Source organism: Pollicipes pollicipes, unplaced genomic scaffold, assembly GCF_011947565.3.
Source record: "Pollicipes pollicipes isolate AB1234 unplaced genomic scaffold, Ppol_2.1 Scaffold_7262;HRSCAF=8765_pilon_pilon_pilon, whole genome shotgun sequence".
NCBI classification, from domain to species: Eukaryota; Metazoa; Arthropoda; class Thecostraca; order Pollicipedomorpha; family Pollicipedidae; genus Pollicipes; species Pollicipes pollicipes.
This window is the reverse complement of record NW_023597055.1, coordinates 7,669,601-7,690,202: the sequence shown is the minus strand read 5'-3', so window position 1 is coordinate 7,690,202 and position 20,602 is coordinate 7,669,601. Positions and strand designations below refer to the sequence as shown.

Genomic DNA, 20,602 nt, shown 5'->3' with positions numbered 1-20,602 from the left:
ATGAAGAGCGCCGTCCCACTGCTGTGTCTGCTGTCGTCTGCGGCGGCGCTGCCGCTTGGCAGGATCGGCACCAGCTCCGGCCTGGCCGAGGGCACCGTGACAGAGGGGCAGAGCCACGGACCGCAGGGTGTCAGCCGCGTCACCACCACCTCGTCTCGCGCAGGGGTGAGGCCCCCGGCCTGGAGATCTCGCCGGACCCAGCGGGGCTAAGCGCTACGCTGGGAAACACTGGATCTGTTGGCGAGTGTTGCATCTTTTCAGTCCCAAATCCCTGAACCTCCTGCTCTGGAGACGGGATCGAAGCAGTGTTAGTGACAGTGCCGTGCGACTTAAACGCATGCTTGAACCGTGTGCTTCTCTCCCTACGTGGAAGGAACTGACATGACTGGTCATACTTTCCGTGTTGCAGGGCACAGCCCCTCACGGCTCCTCTAGCTTCAGCAGTGCACAAGCCAACAACATCCGCGGCAGCAACGGCGTCAGCCACTCGTCTACCAGCTCCTCATCCGAACAGCTTGGAGGCAACTTGGGCAGCGGCTTTGGTCAGCTCGGAACGGGATTTCAGCAGTTTGGAGGTGGATTTAACAACTTCGGGAGCGGTCTTAACCTTGGAGGTAGCCTGCTTGGAAGCGGCTTGGGCAATCTCGGAGGAGGCATCAGTCCTCTCGGAGGAGGCGTCGGTCAATTCGCAGGAGGCATCAACCCTCTCGGAGTAGGCGTCGGTCAATTCGCAGGAGGCATCAATCCTCTCGGAGGAGGCGTCGGTCAACTCGCAGGAGGCATCAATCCTCTCGGAGGAGGCGTCGGTCAACTCGCAGGAGGCATCAGTCCTCTCGGAGGAGGCGTCGGTCAACTCGCAGGAGGCATCAATCCTCTCGGAGGAGGCGTCGGTAATCTGGGAGCAGGAGTCGGTTCTCTCGCAGGAGGCATCAGTCCTCTCGGAGGAGGAGTCGGTCTTCTCGGAGGAGGCATCAGTCCTCTTGCAGGAGGAGTCGGTTCTCTCGGAGGAGGTCCAATCCACTTGGGGGCCGGCAGTGTCGGCCAGTTCGGTAATGGGCTTGGTAATGGCCTGAGCCATTTCGGTGGCGGCTACGTGCCCCAAGCGGGCGGCTACAGCCAGTACCAGCAGAGCAGCTCCAGTGGAGCCGCTGGCCGGTTTGGCGGGCGGCCGGTGGGTTACCACGTAACGATCAGCAGTGGACGATAGTGGCTATTTACAGACTCAGACGACCCTGCGTACACGCCGGCCAAGTGTATACCTCTATGCTTAGTTCATCGTGCAGTGTGAAAGTGGCCATACACGCGCCATGGCGTATTGCGTTGGCGGGCTGCGAGACAACATATTATGTTTCGGTGTGGGACCAACCGCGAGTGTGTATGTGTGTTTATTTCAATACATTCATATGGCCTGGTGTCTGCTTGAACACTGTCTTCAGAGGACGCAGCTGTAATGCAAGGGCATCTGTGAGCACCTCCACCCGGTCCAGTGGACCATGTAGCGGCGGCGTATACCGTACCATACCACCAGGCAATCAGCAGCCATCGGGCACATGGCGCTCCGTAAGCCGACACGGAGTATCTGGTGTCCGCTGCGGCGGGAGCTCCCCTTTGTCTGCTCTCTCTCTCTCTCTCTCTCTCTCTCTCTCTCTCTCTCTCTCTCTCTCTCTCTCTCTCTCTCTCTCTCTCTCTCTCTCTCTCCCTCTCTCTCTCTCTCTCTCTTTAAAACGAGGCCCTAAAGTCTTCCAGTGTACTGCAGCTCGTGCTTAAAGTGTCGTGACAGCTGCAGCAGTTTTTGTCTGTTGTGCACCAGCTGGCGGGTGATGGCGACAGGCAGGAGACACGACATGAATTGAGCATTATCGATATCTGCTGAAACATGTGTAGCATGGACAAGTATTTCATGTGCTTAATGTAATTTTTAATAGTTAATTGTACTCGTAATTTTATACAAAATTTATTTATGGCTTATTCCTATAATGGGCCCGCCATTTTTAGGTGGAAGGCGCGAACACTTTGAAGAGCCGAGTCACCCAAGACTTTCTGTGATGGCTGGACCGCAAGTGGTTAAAAATTCTTGCATTGATATCAAGGCAAGGAACAGTGCCCGTGTCGCATTTCTGCATGTAGTGGACGATGCAAAACCGCTGCGATATTATGCACCGGCGGTTTACTGACTCGATTTGATGTAATTACGTGAAGAAGTCCCAGCTTCTGTCGGTGTCTGCACATCGAAGCAACATTGCATGGTGCCCCATGTGGCGAACAAGCCACTTGAGGAAAGTAACTAACTTTCGTCAGTAGATGCCTCTAGCGTATTTTCAGATGAAAGGTGTCCGTAATATTTTACCGTTATTCGATAATAAGAATAAAATGCAAGTTTCTAAGAAAGATTACATTAACGGTACTTGTTAGAGTGAAAGAACCGAGCTTTGTTACTTATTTCGCTACCATGGCATTGAGTGCCATCAATAAAACCATTACTAAGCATTACGGCGTCGTTTAACCCGTGCGCGCTGCTATACTGAAAGCTGTTAACCGAAAACAAGTGCTTTGAAATAATAACGCCGACAAACAAGTAGCTGTGCACCTTTCTCTATTATGTCTTTAAAACATCATCAGCTCTATGGCAAGCGCTAAAACTTCCGTGTATTAGCTCAACTTTATCAAGTATTAAAACAATGGGCCGCAATTTTTAATTTGGTCTTTGCTGTTCACCAACAATGAGTGTCAAAGTAATCCCTAAGTATTGCTGATTACCATTTATATCCAGTTCATTGAAGGCCCATGATGCCTTAAAGGGAAATAGATGTCAGATTAAGCGCATGCCTGACCTTGTTCAAAAATGACGCAGGACTGACATTTGCGAGACTTACCACAAACGCATCCCATTTCGTTGCTGAAGATCCCAATACCTAATCGGTACCTGATCGGTATCGTTAGAATCCAGATGGCCTGGTGCGTCAGCTCGTCAGACAGAACTTCCTGCATGAGCAGTAAATGGCGCTTTTGATGCTTCAAAAATATGTTTGAAGGGGGTTTTAATGTTGGCAAGACTGTTTAGAACTACGGAATGATGTCTTTGTACGGGCTGAAGACTGTGTGGATAATGTCTGTTTCACATTTGTCACCGTTTTCAATAATGTTGTTTGTAGAAGTTGAGTTCAGCGATTGGTTTGCGAGAAAATAACGTCATGTTATGTTTCCTGCGTGTTTGTAATGCCCCCGATCTTTGACACACTGAAGCAAATTGACCGACTACCATATACCAATGATAATGCAGCAAAAAAAAAGAACCCCATTAAATGATGCCGAGAGATAACTTAATTTATAATGCCCAGCTATGTTTCTGAAATTCATTTCAGTCCAATTCAGCCAGTCTAGAATCAATCCGGCCGCAAATTCGCTTTTCTCAGATTGCTTAATACAATTCGGTTCAGTCCGAGCTACCGAAACGATGCATGCAGTAAATCTGCCAATCTGCCAATCTGCTTCCGCGTTATGGGCCTGAAAGAATGACAGCAAATTTGGTGCATTTGAGTATTTTAAAAAATATAATTAAGTTATTGTGAGTCAGTAAGTGCTAAGATACTTAACACGACTTGTTGTCTGTTGGTACTAGAGTTGTTACGAAAAACAACAAAACAATGCTCACCACATAGTAATTGTTTCACAATTGTCGGCAGCTAATTCACAAGTGCCACCACATCGCGGGGCCAAAAATCGCTGCTGGTATCAATAACCTAAAGCATGATCACATTGTCCAACATTTTCAGAATACAAATCAGGAACAACACTCCCATACGATGTCACCTGACAGTTTCAGCGGCACCCAGTTCACAAGCATGGGACGACGTCTATCTGGTATGCCTTCAGAAAAACAAACACGACCATCTCATCCCATACATGCCGCCTCAGTTGTGTATCCGTTGTCGGACAAGCGAACTGATGAACTAACCTAAAGAGAGACCGTTATTTCTTGCCAAATTGCTGGTTGCGTCAAACTCATAATCTATGCGCGTGACGTTGGCAGGTACTTGCTTTATTTTCATCGACGAGAATGAAGCAGTTGCGTCGATTTTAAACCACATTGCTAAAATACCAGATACGGCCAAATGTACCTTTATTGCTCGTATTGAAAAAAACGAAAACTGTTGTCTGTAAATGTGCATCGCGTAGCGGTATGAAGTCATATTTGCACTGGTCAAAACAAATCTGGCATGTGTATTGATAAAAGAATGTCAGTTTGCATTCACTATTAGGTTTTCAACACGCTAAGAATCGCACAATGGATACTTCATTAGATAAATGCTTCAGTAGTCAACAGGACCTGCGCAGCCAAGGGCGGCAAAGCCATGGGCAGCCAAGAGTCAGCGATTACTGGGATGAGGAACCGCCCATGCGGTCAGTGACTGCGAAATCCTATTTTCTAAGGATTTTGTTCCTCGTTGACAGGTGACAGCCTGTTTGGAACTTAAAGAGCATCTGAGCAAATGAATTGCTCTTCTTGGGGAAAGAGACCGATTGATCAGCCGGTGACTGTTATCAACTAGCCTGAGGGGTTGCATGACTCGCATCAGTTGACGGCCCTTTGGCCGCCTGGCCGCCTGTTTGTCTGTCGTGCCGAACGAAGTGCGGGTGTCGAAATTCGCTGTTGTGCCGCACCGATGCTAGAAATAAAGCAGGTCTTAGTTTATAATTAGTATATTAAGGAGGAGCGGCGCTTTCCACGTGGTGGCTATTTTCCACCCAGCCGACTTTATACAAGAACGCAAAACACGAAGTTAAGCGGGAACACATACGCACGCTCAAAGTCACACTACTCAGTCCAAACAGTCAAGGCATTACAACAGACATAAGACACGCCGTGATGAAGCGTGGACGGCCGCCGGGTGCCAGCAGCTCCACGCGACAGCCGTTCGGTACGGAAACCTCCGCTGTCAGGCGGCTAACCTGACGCGTTCAAGGTGCAGTGAACCGTTGCCACGGGCGACGGCTCGGGTATGGCGTTGGGAGGCCTCCGTGTCTGTACAGTAAAGCAGCGATGAATGCGTGTGCGTGTGCATGTGCATGTGCGCATGTTGATGTGTGTGTGTGGGGGGGGGGGGGTATGCATGTTTGTGTTTTGCGAATATTTGTGCGTTGTCAGGTACGCGTATCAACCTCTGACAGCGAGTACATAATATCTCAAGCCGCCTCAATGTCGTTTGACCTCGGGGAACAGTGCACGTCATCTCATCTCTTAAACATCACCTTGCCGCTGCCACAGTCGTCACCGCTCTTCTTTCATCACCGGTTATCTCATTCAGTATCGGCGGGGATCGCCATACCCTACCCGCCAGTCCTATCACCTCTTATCCTCTTTCTGTTCGCCGATTGGACTTGTACCACGTCTTACCTCCACTGCCTCACCAACTACCTTCATCACACTATCACGTACAACATATCGCGTAGACACGCAATCACAGCAGGAATACTGATGACTGCTACTAATAATCTCGCTTCCGTTGATGCTGGACTGTGAAGAGGAACTCCGAACCTTTGATACGCCAATGGGATTGACACGTGCAATTCAAACACATTATTTCTCCACAAAGACTGCCGGAACTGCGATGAAGGAGACTTATTTAAAGCCTTAATTTGTGGCAAATAACCTGTTTTAACCCGTGTAAGGTATTCTTCATCGTTCTTTACTCACGCTGATCTGATGGGGCTAAAGGGGAGCTTCGTGATGATGTCTTTTGTGCGGCTCTGGCTTATTCGATTTGAATATCTTACGGGGGGAGGGATGGGGGGACTCTGAAGCATCCTCGTACGGCAAGGTCAAAATGTTGGCAATGGGGCGACGGTATGTGAGCACAACCAATCCCTCTACGATATGGCAAGCTCATGTTCACGTTCATGTTTCGCGTATCCAGCAAATGGCACTTGTTGCCTGGAGACGTGCGGGTGTCAGCGGTCGCGAGCAAGGCGGCCCTCGACAATCTTGACATCGTGTTTGACAAGTATATAACCAAATGTCGTCGTGCATTGTGCCACCTGCCTGTGCGTTGTCTGTTTTATGATCAGTGACTATTGCATGGACATTAACGGCTAGATTTAAAACTTTTTTTGTGGGAGCTCTGAAGTGCGAATCTGTCCATCCAAGTGTAACTCCATTCTTATTCCACGTGATACAAGCACTTCTAGTGACACAGCTCGGACGCTCATTCCCAGAAGGGGTGAGAAAAGCCGGCAGCCGGCTGCAGGTAAGCGCTAAACTCGTGGCCATGACCTAGAGGTTGACCCAGGGATCAGCACAGCGCGGGTTTCCCAGCCGACGCGCTAAACGGGGCGCCGGCTTGGTGACCGTAGTCGGGCCCTTCAACGGGCCAATGGGTCACAGTGTGGTCAAAATGACCCGCTGCTGGCCTGGTGCTTTTGTGCTGAGTATAAGAACGCCGCCGCTAGAACTCAAGACCAGCAATCTCCAGCCTCCAGCCGAACGCTTAGGTGAGTCCTGGCTGCAAAGAGTGATTATGAACGAAAAATGGCATGAGCATCGTATGAATTTTGTATTGTAATGATGACACAATACTTCTAGCTATACCATTGTTTTTTGCTCGTGCAATAGTTATCAAGTTGCATACAAATGGACACATTTTACGTGGCGCAGTTGAAGCCCATGCGAAATGAGACAAATCAGTGGACTCCAATCAACATCGTCAGTTCTAACCATGCATCAGTGTCAGATCCATCTCAGCATCTCGCCATCTCAAAATGCCTGTTTGGCGATCCGTTAAAGCACGCCAGAGTATAAGCTCCTGGACCTCACTCACTCTTTCAGGGCCATGTCCGTGTGTGTTTAAAGTCCTTAATTCAAGATCGGTTGCATTCGCCCAGGGCGTCATTGATCACGCTGCTGAACGTCTTTTTAACGACCTAAACGCTGCTCAACATTTTGCAGCGTCCTCGGTCTTCCAGTCCAATTTCTTCCGCCATGAAGAGCGCCGTCCCACTGTTATGTCTGCTGTCGTCTGCGGCGGCGCTGCCGTTTGGCAGGATCGGCACCAGCTCCGGCCTGGCCGAGGGCACCGTGACAGAGGGGCAGAGCCACGGGCCGCAGGGTGTCAGCCGCGTCACCACCACCTCGTCTCGCGCAGGGGTGAGGCCCCCGGCCTGGAGCTCTCGCCGGACCCAGCGGGGCTAAGCGCTATGCTGGGTAACGCTGGATCTGTTGGCGAATGCTACATCTTTTGAGTCCAAAAATCCCTGGACGTCCTGCTGTGGGGACGAAACTGAAGCAGACTAAGTGGCAATGCTTTGCAAATGTAAAGCGTGTTGGAACTGTGCACTCCAGTGCCTGTGTGGAAGGGATCGCCGTGACTAACCATGCTCTCCGCGTTGCAGGGCACAGCCTCTCACGGCTCCTCTAGCTTCAACAAAGCGCAAGCCAGTAACACCCGCGGCATCAACGGCGTCAGCCACTCCTCTACCAGCTCCTCATCCGAACAGCTTGGAGGCAACTTGGGCGGCGGCTTTGGTCAGCTCGGAACGGGATTTCAGCAGTTTGGAGGTGGATTTAACAACTTCGGGAGCGGTCTTAACCTTGGAGGTAGCCTGCTTGGAAGCGGCTTGGGCAATCTCGGAGGAGGCATCAGTCCTCTCGGAGGAGGCGTCGGTCAATTCGCAGGAGGCATCAATCCTCTCGGAGGAGGCGTCGGTCAAATCGCAGGAGGCATCAATCCTCTCGGAGGAGGCGTCGGTAATCTGGGAGCAGGAGTCGGTTCTCTCGCAGGAGGCATCAATCCTCTCGGAGGAGGCGTCGGTCAGCTCGGAGGAAGCATCAGTCCTCTTGCAGGAGGAGTCGGTTCTCTCGGAGGAGGTCCAATCCACTTCGGAGCCGGCAATGTCGGCCAGTTCGGTAATGGGTTTGGTAATGGACTGAGCCATTTCGGTGGAGGCTACGTGCCCCAAGCGAGCGGCTACAGCCAGTACCAGCGGGGCAGCTCCGTTGGAACCGCTGGCCGGTTTGGCGGGCGGCCGGTGGGTTACCACGCAACGATCAGCAGTGGACGATAGTGGATGTTTACAGAATCGGGCGACCCCGCATAGACATCGGTCAAGTGCATACCTCTATGCTTAGTTCACCGCGCAGTGTGAAAGTGGTCGTACACGCATCACAGCCCGTTGCCTCGGCGGGCCGCGGGATAGCGTACTATGTCGCCGTGTAGGGCCAACCGCGGGCGAGAGTGCTTGTGTGTGTTTATTTGTGTGTGTGTGCGTGTAATTTCAATATGTACATAAAGCGTGATTTCTGCGTGAGCAATGTTTTAAGTGGACGCACCTGTAATGCAAGGTCATCTTTGGGTACCGCCGCCCGGTACAGCGGGCCGTGTAACAGTGCGGTATACCGTATCACACCACCAGACACACAGCAGCCCTCGGGCACAAGACCCTCCGTAAGCCGACACGGAGTGTCTGGTGTCCGCTGCGGCGGGAGCTCTCCTTTGTCTGCTCTCTCTCCGAGGGGAGGCCCCAAAATCTCCTATTGTATGGCAGTCGTGCCAATAATGAGGTGACTGTAACTGCAACATCTGTAACTGTAGCATGATGTATCTGTAGCATCTGTAACTGTAGCTGTAGCATCATGTAACGTGTAACTGTAACTGTAACTGCCTGCTGTAACATATGTAGCATGGACAAACATTTGGTGCATTTGATGTGATTTTTCTTAGTTATATTTTTTGATTTTTCTCTGGATTCATTTCTTGGCTTGCTTTTATAATGTGTTGGCAATCTATGCGACGTGATGCGAGGCGCGAAAATCCTGAGGAGCCGAGGCACTCCTGACTGTCTGGGGCTGCTTTGGAGGCCGAGTAGGTAAAACAAAACTCGTATTGATGGAAGGACAAGGAACAGTGATCATGCCGCGTTGCTGCATGTGCTGGTCGATGCAGAACCGTTGCGATATGATGCAGCGACGGGTTATTGACTCGATGTAATGCGCAATAAGAGCAAGAAGCGAAGTGCAATAAGTTGCTGTAAACTATTGGGTGCTTACATTCTTAACACAGTTTGACGCATGTTGGTTATGGAATTTCCATGACGAGCAGAACAAAATAGCGCTTATCATATTGCTAATCGTACCATCATTATTGGCCGTTAGTTCACAAGTACCACCACTTAGCATGGTCAAATATCGCTTCTGGTTTCCATAACCTACAGCTGTGATCACATTGTCTTAACATGTTCAGAATCCGGGTTAGGTCCTACATGCCTCCAATTGTCATCCGATCGTTTGAGGGGCATCCAGTTCACAAACGTAGGACGACGCGTATCTAGCATGTTTTCGGAAACAAAATATGATGTCCATGTCACCTCATATATGGTACTGCAGATGCGTATCTGTTCTTAGGCACACTAGCTGATGAAAAACCTAAACTGAGACCATTCTTTCCAGCTAGGTTGTCGGAAGCGTCAAAATTATAATCCACCCGCTCGGTAGTAGGTGCCAGCGTTGCTTTCACTCAGGAGAGTGAAACAGTTGCGTCGCTTTTTAGCCACATTGCTGGACTGCCAGATATTACCAAATCTTCCGTTGTTGCTCGGACTGGAAAAATATGAAACCTTGGTTATTTGTAATCGCGCATCGCATAGCAGCACAAAGTGACTGTGCCTCAGATTGCCTCAGAATCAAATACAAATAGGGAGTCCTTCCACATTTACAAAATGTGGTGCAAGAGTAAGGTTCATGTCGCAATTGCACATGGTTTTGCATGATTTCGTTTGACGTGCCATGATTAAAATGTGCGGTTTTCGTGATATCTTGGTGGAAATATTAGGTATTCACCAGCGAAATGTACGCAAATGCATCTGATTTCACATGGTATAAACCAATGTTCTTGCGGTACATGCTAGTACATTTTAATGCTGATCGTCACAATCATGATGATACATTTCTCTTAACTACTGCTCCGCTGTGTTAACTTAATTTTTTGTGTTTGGTGTAGGCTTAACATAATTAACCTCAAAATCACAGCATTGAAAAACGACGCAAGGCTTCGCCCTTTCCGAGAGCTCTTTCGGGCGGCACATCCTAGTGCCGTCGTGGGGGGGGGGGGGGTCTCCCGCTCCCGCGCGTGCAGACGACTCACTGATCCGCTTAAAGGCGACCACCGTCGTGTTGGGCGCTGTCTGATCTGCCGGCCTTGACCCCCGCGACCCTGGCTTTCCACACGGTGGCTCAGGCGTTCAGACTCGTCCTGAACGTAGCACGTGGTCACGGGATTGTCCAGCCGGGGCGGGGGTGGTCACCTTCTGAGGCGACCGGGGAGCGCGTGACAAATTTTGGGTCATGGTCATAGAATGGACCGAGTGTGGAACAGTGGCGGTGAGCCATCCGGGACGAGAAGGCATGAAGTGAGTGCAACAGCAGGGCTGTGCCCGAGCAGTGTGAGAGATTGTGCACATTGTGTACTACAATTTGTCAAGTACCCGGTCTTCATGCCACACTACCCAGCTGCGCGCTCAGAATAATGCTAATCATGTCCTTTTTTATTTGAAAATAAATTCCTGATGCGCTCAAGAGCGATCTTGCAAGCGCGATGAACTATCTGCTGATCCCAACATAAAACGGCATTTGGCAGTCGGCTGGACTTATGACGCCCTTATCCGCGAAACGTTAGCCAACGTTTATCTAAAGCATACTTAGTCACACCATTTTGGATTTCCGCAGAAACGACGGGTTAGCAGGGAGCATGGAAATTTCGGGGACATTGCAGAGCACATTGAGGGTCGGTATGGACGACGAGTTGTTGTAATTCAGCGCATTGCAGTTGGTTAGGAATGTGCACCTCTTCGCCAGCGGATTCTCAACAAATGTCAGTCGTGATCTAGCTCGAACTTAACGTCCTTACTATACTGCCCACTAGACATCCCTGAAAACCGAGTTGTTCCATGCGCTTATCAGGCACAGGTGTGTCGGTTTCCACTTACTTCCGTCTCCATTAGCTTTTGTTTTGCCTGATTTTCCAAAAGCTTGATATCATCTGCTTGATAATATTTGATGAAACTCACCCCTGTGTTATTTCGCTTAACACGCGTGATAGTGGTCCTACTAACTTTTGTGTGATTTTAACAAATGAAGTTCGGTTCAAGGTTTTGTTTAATTCAGCTCGGCATTTGTGTGTTTAAATGGGTTGCACTGCCACCAAACCTTGACACAAACGAAACGTGTTACATGTGGAGTAGATACAATTTGTGTAAGAGGTCTTATGCGCAACTCGAGCGGGAAAGCTCTTGATGAGATCGCATAGTTTAATTTCCGGTAGAGCGAATGGACTATAAATACATAACACGCAATCATCTTGTTATCACAGAAGTGTTGTCCACTCATGCTACAGACGGTCACCTGTGCAGTTTCAAATAAACGGGAGAAGCACAAGACATAAGGTGCGATGTGTTTGGTTTCAATGTATAATACGCGGAGGTGTGTCGCGTGCGAGCGCGGATATATCCCTGAATCTCACTCTCGGCGCTAGCCGCCGCACCGTGGCGCTAGTGGCGCCCGACGCACAGAACGCCAGATTAACATCAAACCAAACACCTCCCCCTAAGTGATTATCCCATCACTTTTATACACACCGCAAGGAAATGATCTCGACGAAATCTACTTTAGCACGTCTGACCGTCCCAGCGGACGGTGAGGCGCTGCGGAGTGCGGATCGCGGACGCCCTGGCGGAGCAGCGGCTCCGCAGGTATGGCAGGCGGCACCTGGGCGGCGGCCGGCTGCACAGCGCCGCACGGCGGACTCGGCGGCATACCCGTGGCAGCGCCGCCTGGCGTGCTTGGAGGTCCGGGGCTCGCCAGCAGTGGGTGACGGGGTCGCAGGAACCGCCTGTTTCGCCTCCAGATCCACCCGCTCGGCAGCTTGACGAGGTAGGATCTCCGCCGGCCGATACCGACGATGACGCCAGAGCGGTCCCAGCGGCGAGTCTCAGCATTCTGAACGTCCACTCTGCCACCAAGCGGCAGGGATGCGAGTGAACGGAATCGCAGGTCTTGTCGATGCCGTACGTCCTCTACAATCTCGGTGGCCCTTTCATCGCACTGGTCGGCTGCCCGCTGCCACTCCGTGGCGTAGGCACGGTGGTGCATGGGCACCGAACTTGACCGCAGCGGGTGGCCGAAAAGGACCTGTGCAGGCGACCGACCGTCGGCCCACGGTGTATTGCGCGGCCCGAGCAGACCGCGATCGAGCTGTTCGTCGTTCAGGCGGCCCCCGGCTGACGCGGCACTGACAATCCTTTTTTACCGTTCTCGCGGCGGCTTCTGCATGTCCATTCGAGCGTGGATGCCTGGGAGACGACATCTCATGATGAACTCCCCCCGCTCCAGGAACCGGCGCCGCGTCGAGGATCCAAACTGCGGTCCGCCGTCAGTCCGCAGCACCGCCGGAACACCAGTGATTGCAAACAGCGTGCGGAGCTGTTTGGTCAGGTGGTCCGCTGAAGCCGTCCGCGGGCACACGGTGATGTACGGCCAGCCCGACTGCCGGTTAACATACACGAGATACGTCCGGCCAGCCACGTGAAAATAGCAGACGCCTCTCGAATACACAACTCGGTTGGTCCCCACCCCGCCACAGCGGCTCGTTGCACTGTCTCAGAGGAAATTGTCGGCAGCTGGAGCAGGGTGCTACAGTGTTGGCTGTGTCTCTGTCGATTCCAGGCCAGAACACGCACTGTCAAGCCCGGCACTTCGTAGTGTCGATACCCTGATGACAGTCGTGCAGACTGACGAGTATCTGTCGCCGCAGGCTGGCGGGGATGACCAGACGCGCGCCATAAACGACCAGACCGTCGTCCACAGCAAGCATGGTGCGGATGCCCCAGTAGGGCCGCACCGCGAGAGCTGTCTCCTGCCGGTGTTCCGGAAAGCCATTCATCACGTTGTCTCGCAGCGATGCATATTCCTTGTCACGGGCGGCGGCCGCCCTGACAGCGGGCAGCGTCCGGTCCCGGAGAGGAGCGATCTGCGCGCCATCTTCACACGTCGACTGCAGAGCCGCTACCACCGCGGTGTGTGGGGTATCCGACACCTCAGCTACCTCTTCTTCCGGCGCTGGGTCACTGACGGGCGAGCGAGACAGGGCATCTGGGATGCAGCGCATCACCTATTTTTGCCAGCTGATGGTGAAACTGTACGGTGTTAGCTTCTCTCTGAGACGCTGCAGTCGAGGATTTTCGCTTTCCGTGAGCCGTTTAGAGTTGAGTATCGGTACCAGCGGTCCATGATCTACCACCACCTTAAAATGCTGGAGGCCGGCCAGGTACGTGTAGCATTTACGGCATGGCCACAGGACAGCCAGACGCTCGAGTTCGATGGCCGAGTTTCGTGACACTGTGTCGGTTAAAAACTGAGATCCGCACTGTATCTTCCAGGTGCCTGCATGTCGCTACATGAGCGCGAAACCGAGGCCGCGAATCCGTGAGGCGTCGGTGTGCAGCGCCGTCTGGGCGAGCGGGTCGAAGAAGGCCAGGATAGGCGGCGCCACCAGCGCATTCTTCACACTGGAATGCGTCTTCGTGTAGGACGGCCCAGTTCCACACCGTCTTCTGTTTCAGCAGGTCTCGTAGAGGCTGAGCCAGGCAGGCGAGCTCCGAAGAGAAGTCGCTCAACTGGTTTGTGAGTCCCATGAAGGACCGGAGGTCGGTCACATTCTCCGGCCGTGGAAACTTGGAGACCGGCCTCAGCTTGCCGTCATCCACTGTGTAGCCGTGCCCAGTGATGCAGTAACCACAGAACCTTCATCCCATAATCCTGAAACGGTCATAACAGGCCGGAAAGGCTCTAATCCAAGCAAACAAACCAAATCGAAAGTGTCGTGTTACACGTGACTTCCTGAACAATTGCATGACCAAAATTGTGAGTCATTTTGCATGAACAATTAACGGAGCTGATATTGGCTGTGATCAAAGCTCGAGCCTCAGCCCATGCATAAGAAGTAGGTACATCGGTACAAAAAGTGGGATCAAAGTAAAACGTTCGTTAATGCAGATCCAGCCGTCTTCTTAGCCAAAGATTCATCCAAGAATATATATATATATATATATATATATATATATATTTAATTTATATTTTTATATATATTTATATATATATATAATATATAATGTATACGTTGTTTTACACGTATGTATATAAATATATGCCCCCGCGTTATGAAACTCAATGCTCTTTTTGGACCCTGAATCAGTCATTTGGTTTCAACCAGCAAGACAGTCGGACCCACACGTGCCTATACTCACTTCCGTTTGTTGGTAACTATTGCCTTGCATTCCGCCGGCGAAGCCGCCAACATGTCCACACTGGGCTCCGTCATGAAATTGCCCCTGGTGGTGTAAATCCGCGCCAGCATCGGTGTAACTACGTCACTGCAAAGCAAAGGGTAAATAAAACCCACCATCATCATTCCGTTATATGACGATAACATGAGCATGCTCTTCACAGTTCGCGGTAAATTACGATGATCAACAGCGAAAAATGTTGTTTTGTTTTCAATGGGTTGTATCCTCACTTCTCTGGTCTCAATCTGTCTCACCTGTTCTGTTCAATGGGCAACTTCAAGGGCTATGGATTATCCAAATGTGCCGTAGAATCCACCAACAGGAAGAAGTCTGTCTCCGTTGTCATACCTTTGTCGCTGAAAACGTCCATGCATCAAGTTTTTCGTTGACGCATGATGAATGTTTACGACAGCATCCCAATAATAGATCGGTCCAAGCGCTTGTCGCTTACTAATATTGCGCAGGCCTTAACAAGATAAACAATGAATTTGCATGCCATCAATTTCCTCAACATCCCGCCATGTGCATAGGTAAATTGGACAAACGTCACTGACCTAAGTTGACAAAAAACAGCGAATTTAAACACTATACAATTAATACGGCATTTATCAGCTTTATTTATCGGAAATAAACAGGAGAAAAGAGATATAGTTGGGTTGATGCTTCGGCAACATGCCTTTATCGAAACAGTAGCAGAAGTGTCATATGCATATAACCAATTGACTTCTATCATTGTTTCAATAAAGGCATGTTGCAGAAATATCAACCCAACTATGTCCCCATTCTCCTGGTTTTTCTCCGAGGCATAGGGCTAATATCACTGTCTTACAGGGAGCTAGAATTGCTTTTGAACCAGGGTTAGAGTGAAAATTCCATCGCAAAAAGACCGTGCAGGAGTGAAAAAATGAATTCACAAAAGATGGCCCCTATGACCTCGTAACTGATGCTTCAGCAAACAAAGACATCTGTTTCAAGTTGGCATGGACGTAATATCATAGACCTGACACAACTTTTTGGTTTTTAATATCTTAAGCCTTTAAAGTGGAACATAATGCCTTAAAGCATAGTAATTTCATAACAGTGTAATGAGCATCAACAATTATTAACACCAATAATTTGATCTTGTACTTTGCAGTACCCTTCCACAGCACTTTGACACAAAACAAATAATTTGATCTTGTACTTTGCAGTACCCTTCCACAGCACTTTGACACAAAACAAATAATTTGATCTTGTACTTTGCAGTACCCTTCCACAGCACTTTGACACAAAACAAACAAAAAACAACACAAACAGAATAATTCAGTAACAAAGTAACGTAAAATTCAACAAGCATAAAACACTCAAACAAAAAAACCTTGGACTGCCACACATCAGCCCATCACCAAGTCAAACACAATAGACATACCTCTGGCTTTTGTTAAGATAGGGTCAGGGAAAACAAACATTTTGTCATTGTTTCTTACAAAGTACCAATGCTTATTCCATGGAAGTGGCCTAACTATGCCTAACATAAAGAGGTCTCACTTCAACTCATCCTGCCTAACCTGTTTGTATCACAGCAGCAGTTGTGAGTTACCGATTCTTGCACAATTCCTATTGCCACTTGCCACGCACTTAACCAACTTAACCCAACTTAAGTTGCCCATATATTGAACATCATCTCAACTCACCTATCTGTTGACAGAAGCACTTGTGATGAAAACATGATATAGCTAATTTTTGGCTGGTTTCAACTTGCATCTTTATTCAGTTCATTTGTGTATGCTTGTTGACATCGGACAAAGTTGATAAGACACAAATCAAAATGCTTGAAATCACTTTGACAACTTATTCTGATTGCCACGGTTAACCTACTTCAAGGGCAATAATGGATATGCTCCACAAAACAATCTCTCTTCTCCAAAAGTAACATAACCTTTAGATGGCCATGACAGTATTGCTGCTTGCCTTTTCAGCTGCAGCAAAGGCATCTATTTAGGCTTGTTTATTCATATTTAATGACAAAGTTTGGCACGTTGGCTTCACATTTTAAGTGGGATGGTCTGACTATTTGTTACATACTAAAATTTAACTCATATTATAATTGCTATGCAGCTTAGAGTATATCTGTGTTACAAATGTAGTGCGTATACACAGTAAAGTCATTTGCCAGCCAGCAAACCATAACAAGTATAGAAAACATCTGGTTAAAGCAACCATGAGGGACCACTTCAGGAAATTTGGGGCAGATTATCCACAATATGGAACAATATTAGCCCATTGCATGCCTTGTGGCGTCATAGTTTGTGTTATGACAAAACTCGATTGATTGAAACAGGAATTGCTAACTCTGGTTACCAATCATGTGTCGAAAGGAGGTGAGGCAAGCAATTACTTGGTTCACAGGAGGCTTACTGGCTTCTTCCTGCTCCCCCAAGACAAAGAGCCAGTACCTTTTGCATGGTCTGCTGGCAAACAGAGTCATCCCACTCACCCCCCAAATATAAATATCAATGATGCCCACCAATCTGCGAGATTCAAATGCGAAACAAGGAAGAGGTGTGCATGATAAACATGGATAAACATCAATATGGATCATTTCGCCATCAAACACTCTTGTATAACTGCGTCAGGTCTGTCCCAAAGCTCTGTACGACTGTATTAGGATGGCCTTATCAGGTAGTCTGGTGAGTTAGACACTCGAAAGGCTTAGATGTATCATTATTGAGCACTGCCATGAACCAAGAAAACGGTTGGGCGAGGGTTTAACAGGGCAAAAAATGGCGGTAAAAATAATTTTCGTGCTTTAAATTGTCTCCTTCATTCCCTGTGAATTGTTCACTCTTGAGTGCATATCAAACATCTTTGGGCGGCTGGCGAATTAACCCAATTTATGTACGAAATACGTACAAGTTTGCAATTGGAGAATCTTCCACAAAAATTGGTCAACATTTTAGGCAGCAGATGGTACCTCTAAAGGCAATCCGAAAGAAATGAAGAATAAAGTGGTATCACACTCGTAGGATACCACGGAAAATAAAAGGAGTTAAATAACTATAAGTACTGATACTTTTCTGGCAAAATTTTGTGATCAGCTGATTTGATATAAAATCTGTTACGATAAGTGTTCAAATGATGATGTTCATGTTGTAGATTCAATTTGGAAAACGCTTCTTGAATCTTTCACTCTTGCAGTTCGGGAGTGATGCAATTTAGTGGTCAAGTTTCCTCGGGGAAAAAGAAATACGTGGAGTAAAATTTTCTACCAGGCCTTGCTGTTGTTTGCACCAGGCTCTGCTTTCGTGGTGTGGCGGTGAGACGAAAAAATACGGGATGCGTGACAACCTTGCATTTGGCACACAGCTGCCGATTGCAATGCATTTTGTAAGCAAACCAAACTTAATGCGTGCAAGCGGCTGGAGTCGCTGGGGTTCTTGGGTTTGGAGGTACCTGGCGCCCTTGCTCTGTGCGTACACAGACATGATGCAGATGTAGGTGAGGCAGGACATAGCCATAGGCGCCCAGGTTCCGTTGAGCCTCGTTATGCTTGGTGGTTTCAAATGAGCTCGGTTTTGGATGACATGTGAAAACCTCAGAAAGGGAAATAGGGGTTTGGCATGCGCGATTAGACAATGCCAGGCGGGAGTGAAAAATTCACATAAAATATGGGAAAAGGAGTGAAAAATTCCTCCTCATAGGGTGTTGCTTTACACCCAAAGTCGGCAATCCTAGGACACTGCTGTCTTATCTATGTGAATAATGTTCCTCGCTAATGCACCCGGCAACTTACGCGATACAGCTACAAAAACGTTCCGGCAATGGCCGCAAAGTGACGCATCGGCGACAGTCGACGGGTTCCAGGCGTTAACAGGCCGGGGGCCACGCTAGCGAAGCGTGCTGTTCGGGACAGAACTCACATGGCTTGTGAGCGGGCGGCCCTCGAGCTGACGCCTGGCTCGCGACCCACAACCGTGACCGAGCCGTAAGCGCCTCGGACCTTCCCCGCCAGCTGCTCCACCGCGCCGTGGTGGCACTTGGCGCCCCTGTAGAGGAGCAGGTCGATCTTCTTTTTGGGGTAGATGAGCTCGCGGATGGCATCGAAGAACTCCTCCAGGAAAATGGTCGGCTGGTCGATGAAGAGCGCCAGAAACACGCGAGGGAACGTCTCCGGCTAAGAACGCCATGTCCGTGAAGTTAGCGATTTATTAATCGATTTATTCAGTGACGAGTTCCGATTTTTCTGAAAAACCCCTCAAAGTCAACTGTGACATGAGAACATCAAAATTGACCCTCATTTTGCAATATCATATGACCTTTGAGGTGAAAAGCTGAGTCAAAGAACGGGGAACCCGATATCACCCAAAAATTGCTGGCCGATTTGATAACTATATGCATCAAAAAATTCATAGGCGCAAGAGTTCTCCCAAAGATTACCGGCCTATTTTCAAGTTGCAAATGTAAGAATATTCCCCGCAGAATAAACTCACGTGCGCCAAAAAGTCCCGTCCTTTCAAGTTCATCCTTCAAGGTCAAATGTGAGCACATAGGACGGGGAACTCGATGTCACCAGAAATTACCGGCCGATTTTCATCTTTCAAGTGTCAGAATTTTCACCACAGAAAGAATTAGCGTCCATCAGAAAGTTCTCAACTCAAGGTCATCCTCCAAGGTCAAACGACGAGTCAAAGGACGGGGAACTTCATATCTCTGAAAAATGACCGCCCAATTTTCAGCTTACAAACACCAGAATATTCACCACAAAAAACCTAGCGTCTGTCAAAATGTCCTGACCTCTGAAGGTCATCCTTGACGACCAAACGCAGACTCAAAGGACGGGGAACTCCATATTACCCCAAAATTACCGCCCGATTCTCAACTTACAAACATCAGAATATTTACCACAACAAACTAGCGTCCGTCAAAAAGTTCTGACCTCTCAAGGTCATCCTTCAAGGTCAACCGCGAGCATTAATGACGGGGAACTCCATATCACCCAAAAATTACGGGCCGATTTTCAACTTGCGTCAGAATATTCACCACAGAAAGAACTAGCGTCCGTCAAAAAGTTCTGAACTCTCAAGACCATCCTCCAAGGTTTGACCTTGACGAGGACTCAAAGGACAGGGATCTCCATATCTCTATAAAATAACCGCCCAATTTTCACCTTATAAACATCAGAGTACTCACCACAAAAAACTAGCGTCCGTCAACAAGTCCTGACCTCTCAAGGTCATGTTCTCAAGGCCATTCTTGAGGGTCAAACGCTGGCTCAAAGTACAGAGAACGCTGAATCATACTGTGTCATTGATTTTAGGAACATTGAACCCATGTTTGCAACGTTCATTCCCCTCATCTCGACACGTCAGGGTCTTTCACCAGGGGGGTTCGGGCTCATTCGGTTAACTTCCACATCGTCTTGTCGGCTCCATTCCTGTTTTATGGAAGCCACCGGACCGTTGATGCCAGCTTCATCTAGCGCAGAGCTGACAACAGCGGACAGTTGATGCGTTGCTGCCCTGTGGTCTAGAAAGGCTCTTCATCCTTGGTATTGCTTAGGTGGCGCCCTGTCCCTTAGGAAAGTCTACCTTTCCAATGTCAACCACAACGCAATTTAATGGCGGGGATTTTGTGCCGTCTTTGCCGAGCACGACACCTGTCGCAAACGTCTTTGCAAGAAACATGTGACGACCATGTGTTGCACGTTCCATAACGTCTTATGGGCACCGTTCCCGTATAATGCGAGCTCCTTTGACTGGCGGTCACTCCCTTTTGAATAAGACTGGTCTTTTGACGTGACCACTTTTGCTCTGACGGTCCAAAGTCCCGCCTCCTTTATCCGCAACGTTACCACTGTCGGCAAACATCGTTCACATGGAAACCCTGCGTATGTAGTCGTCTTTGGCCTCATGCGCCCACCAGCTTGTCACAAATGTGTTTAGATTGTGTATCCTGCTTATCCCCGACAGCCTGACAACATCGAGATATTGTTCATTTCTTTCCCTGCTAAAGTCGGAATGACCGCTGCACCTTGATATTAAATTTTGATAATTCATTACGTTGTTTGATCAACATGCTCGCCATTCAACCATCATTTCTGAATTTCGTGATCAATGCATTGCATTCGAGTCCAAGATATAACGTGGGTTAGCAACAGGATAATCATACCCGGTTCAAGAAAGCCCAAGTCACAATTCTCAGCATCACTGATATGACTCATACGCCCACTGACGTGTCACGCCATGTCATATTGAAATGGCCTTAGATAAGACAGTAGTATTAGTCATATTCCTCG

General features: G+C 48.9%; 1 protein-coding gene and 1 long non-coding RNA gene across 2 annotated transcripts; one reads left to right on the top strand and one right to left on the bottom strand.

The window, feature by feature from the left end:
• LOC119114178 (A-kinase anchor protein 5-like) lies at window positions 1–12,268 on the top strand. The gene is made up of 5 exons (XM_037238383.1): window positions 1–165; window positions 735–991; window positions 7,039–7,141; window positions 7,670–7,900; window positions 12,158–12,268. The coding sequence occupies exons 1-5, from the start codon at window positions 1–3 to the stop codon at window positions 12,266–12,268; spliced, it is 867 nt and encodes a 288-aa protein (XP_037094278.1).
• Window positions 12,269–13,134: 866 nt separating this feature from the next.
• LOC119114171 (uncharacterized) lies at window positions 13,135–16,037 on the bottom strand. Its single transcript, XR_005095997.1, has 4 exons — window positions 16,002–16,037; window positions 14,583–14,684; window positions 14,290–14,415; window positions 13,135–13,801 (listed from the first exon to the last, which is right to left on the bottom strand). It is a non-coding gene; the product is annotated as an uncharacterized LOC119114171 (long non-coding RNA).
• Between the last annotated feature and the right edge of the window lie 4,565 nt (window positions 16,038–20,602).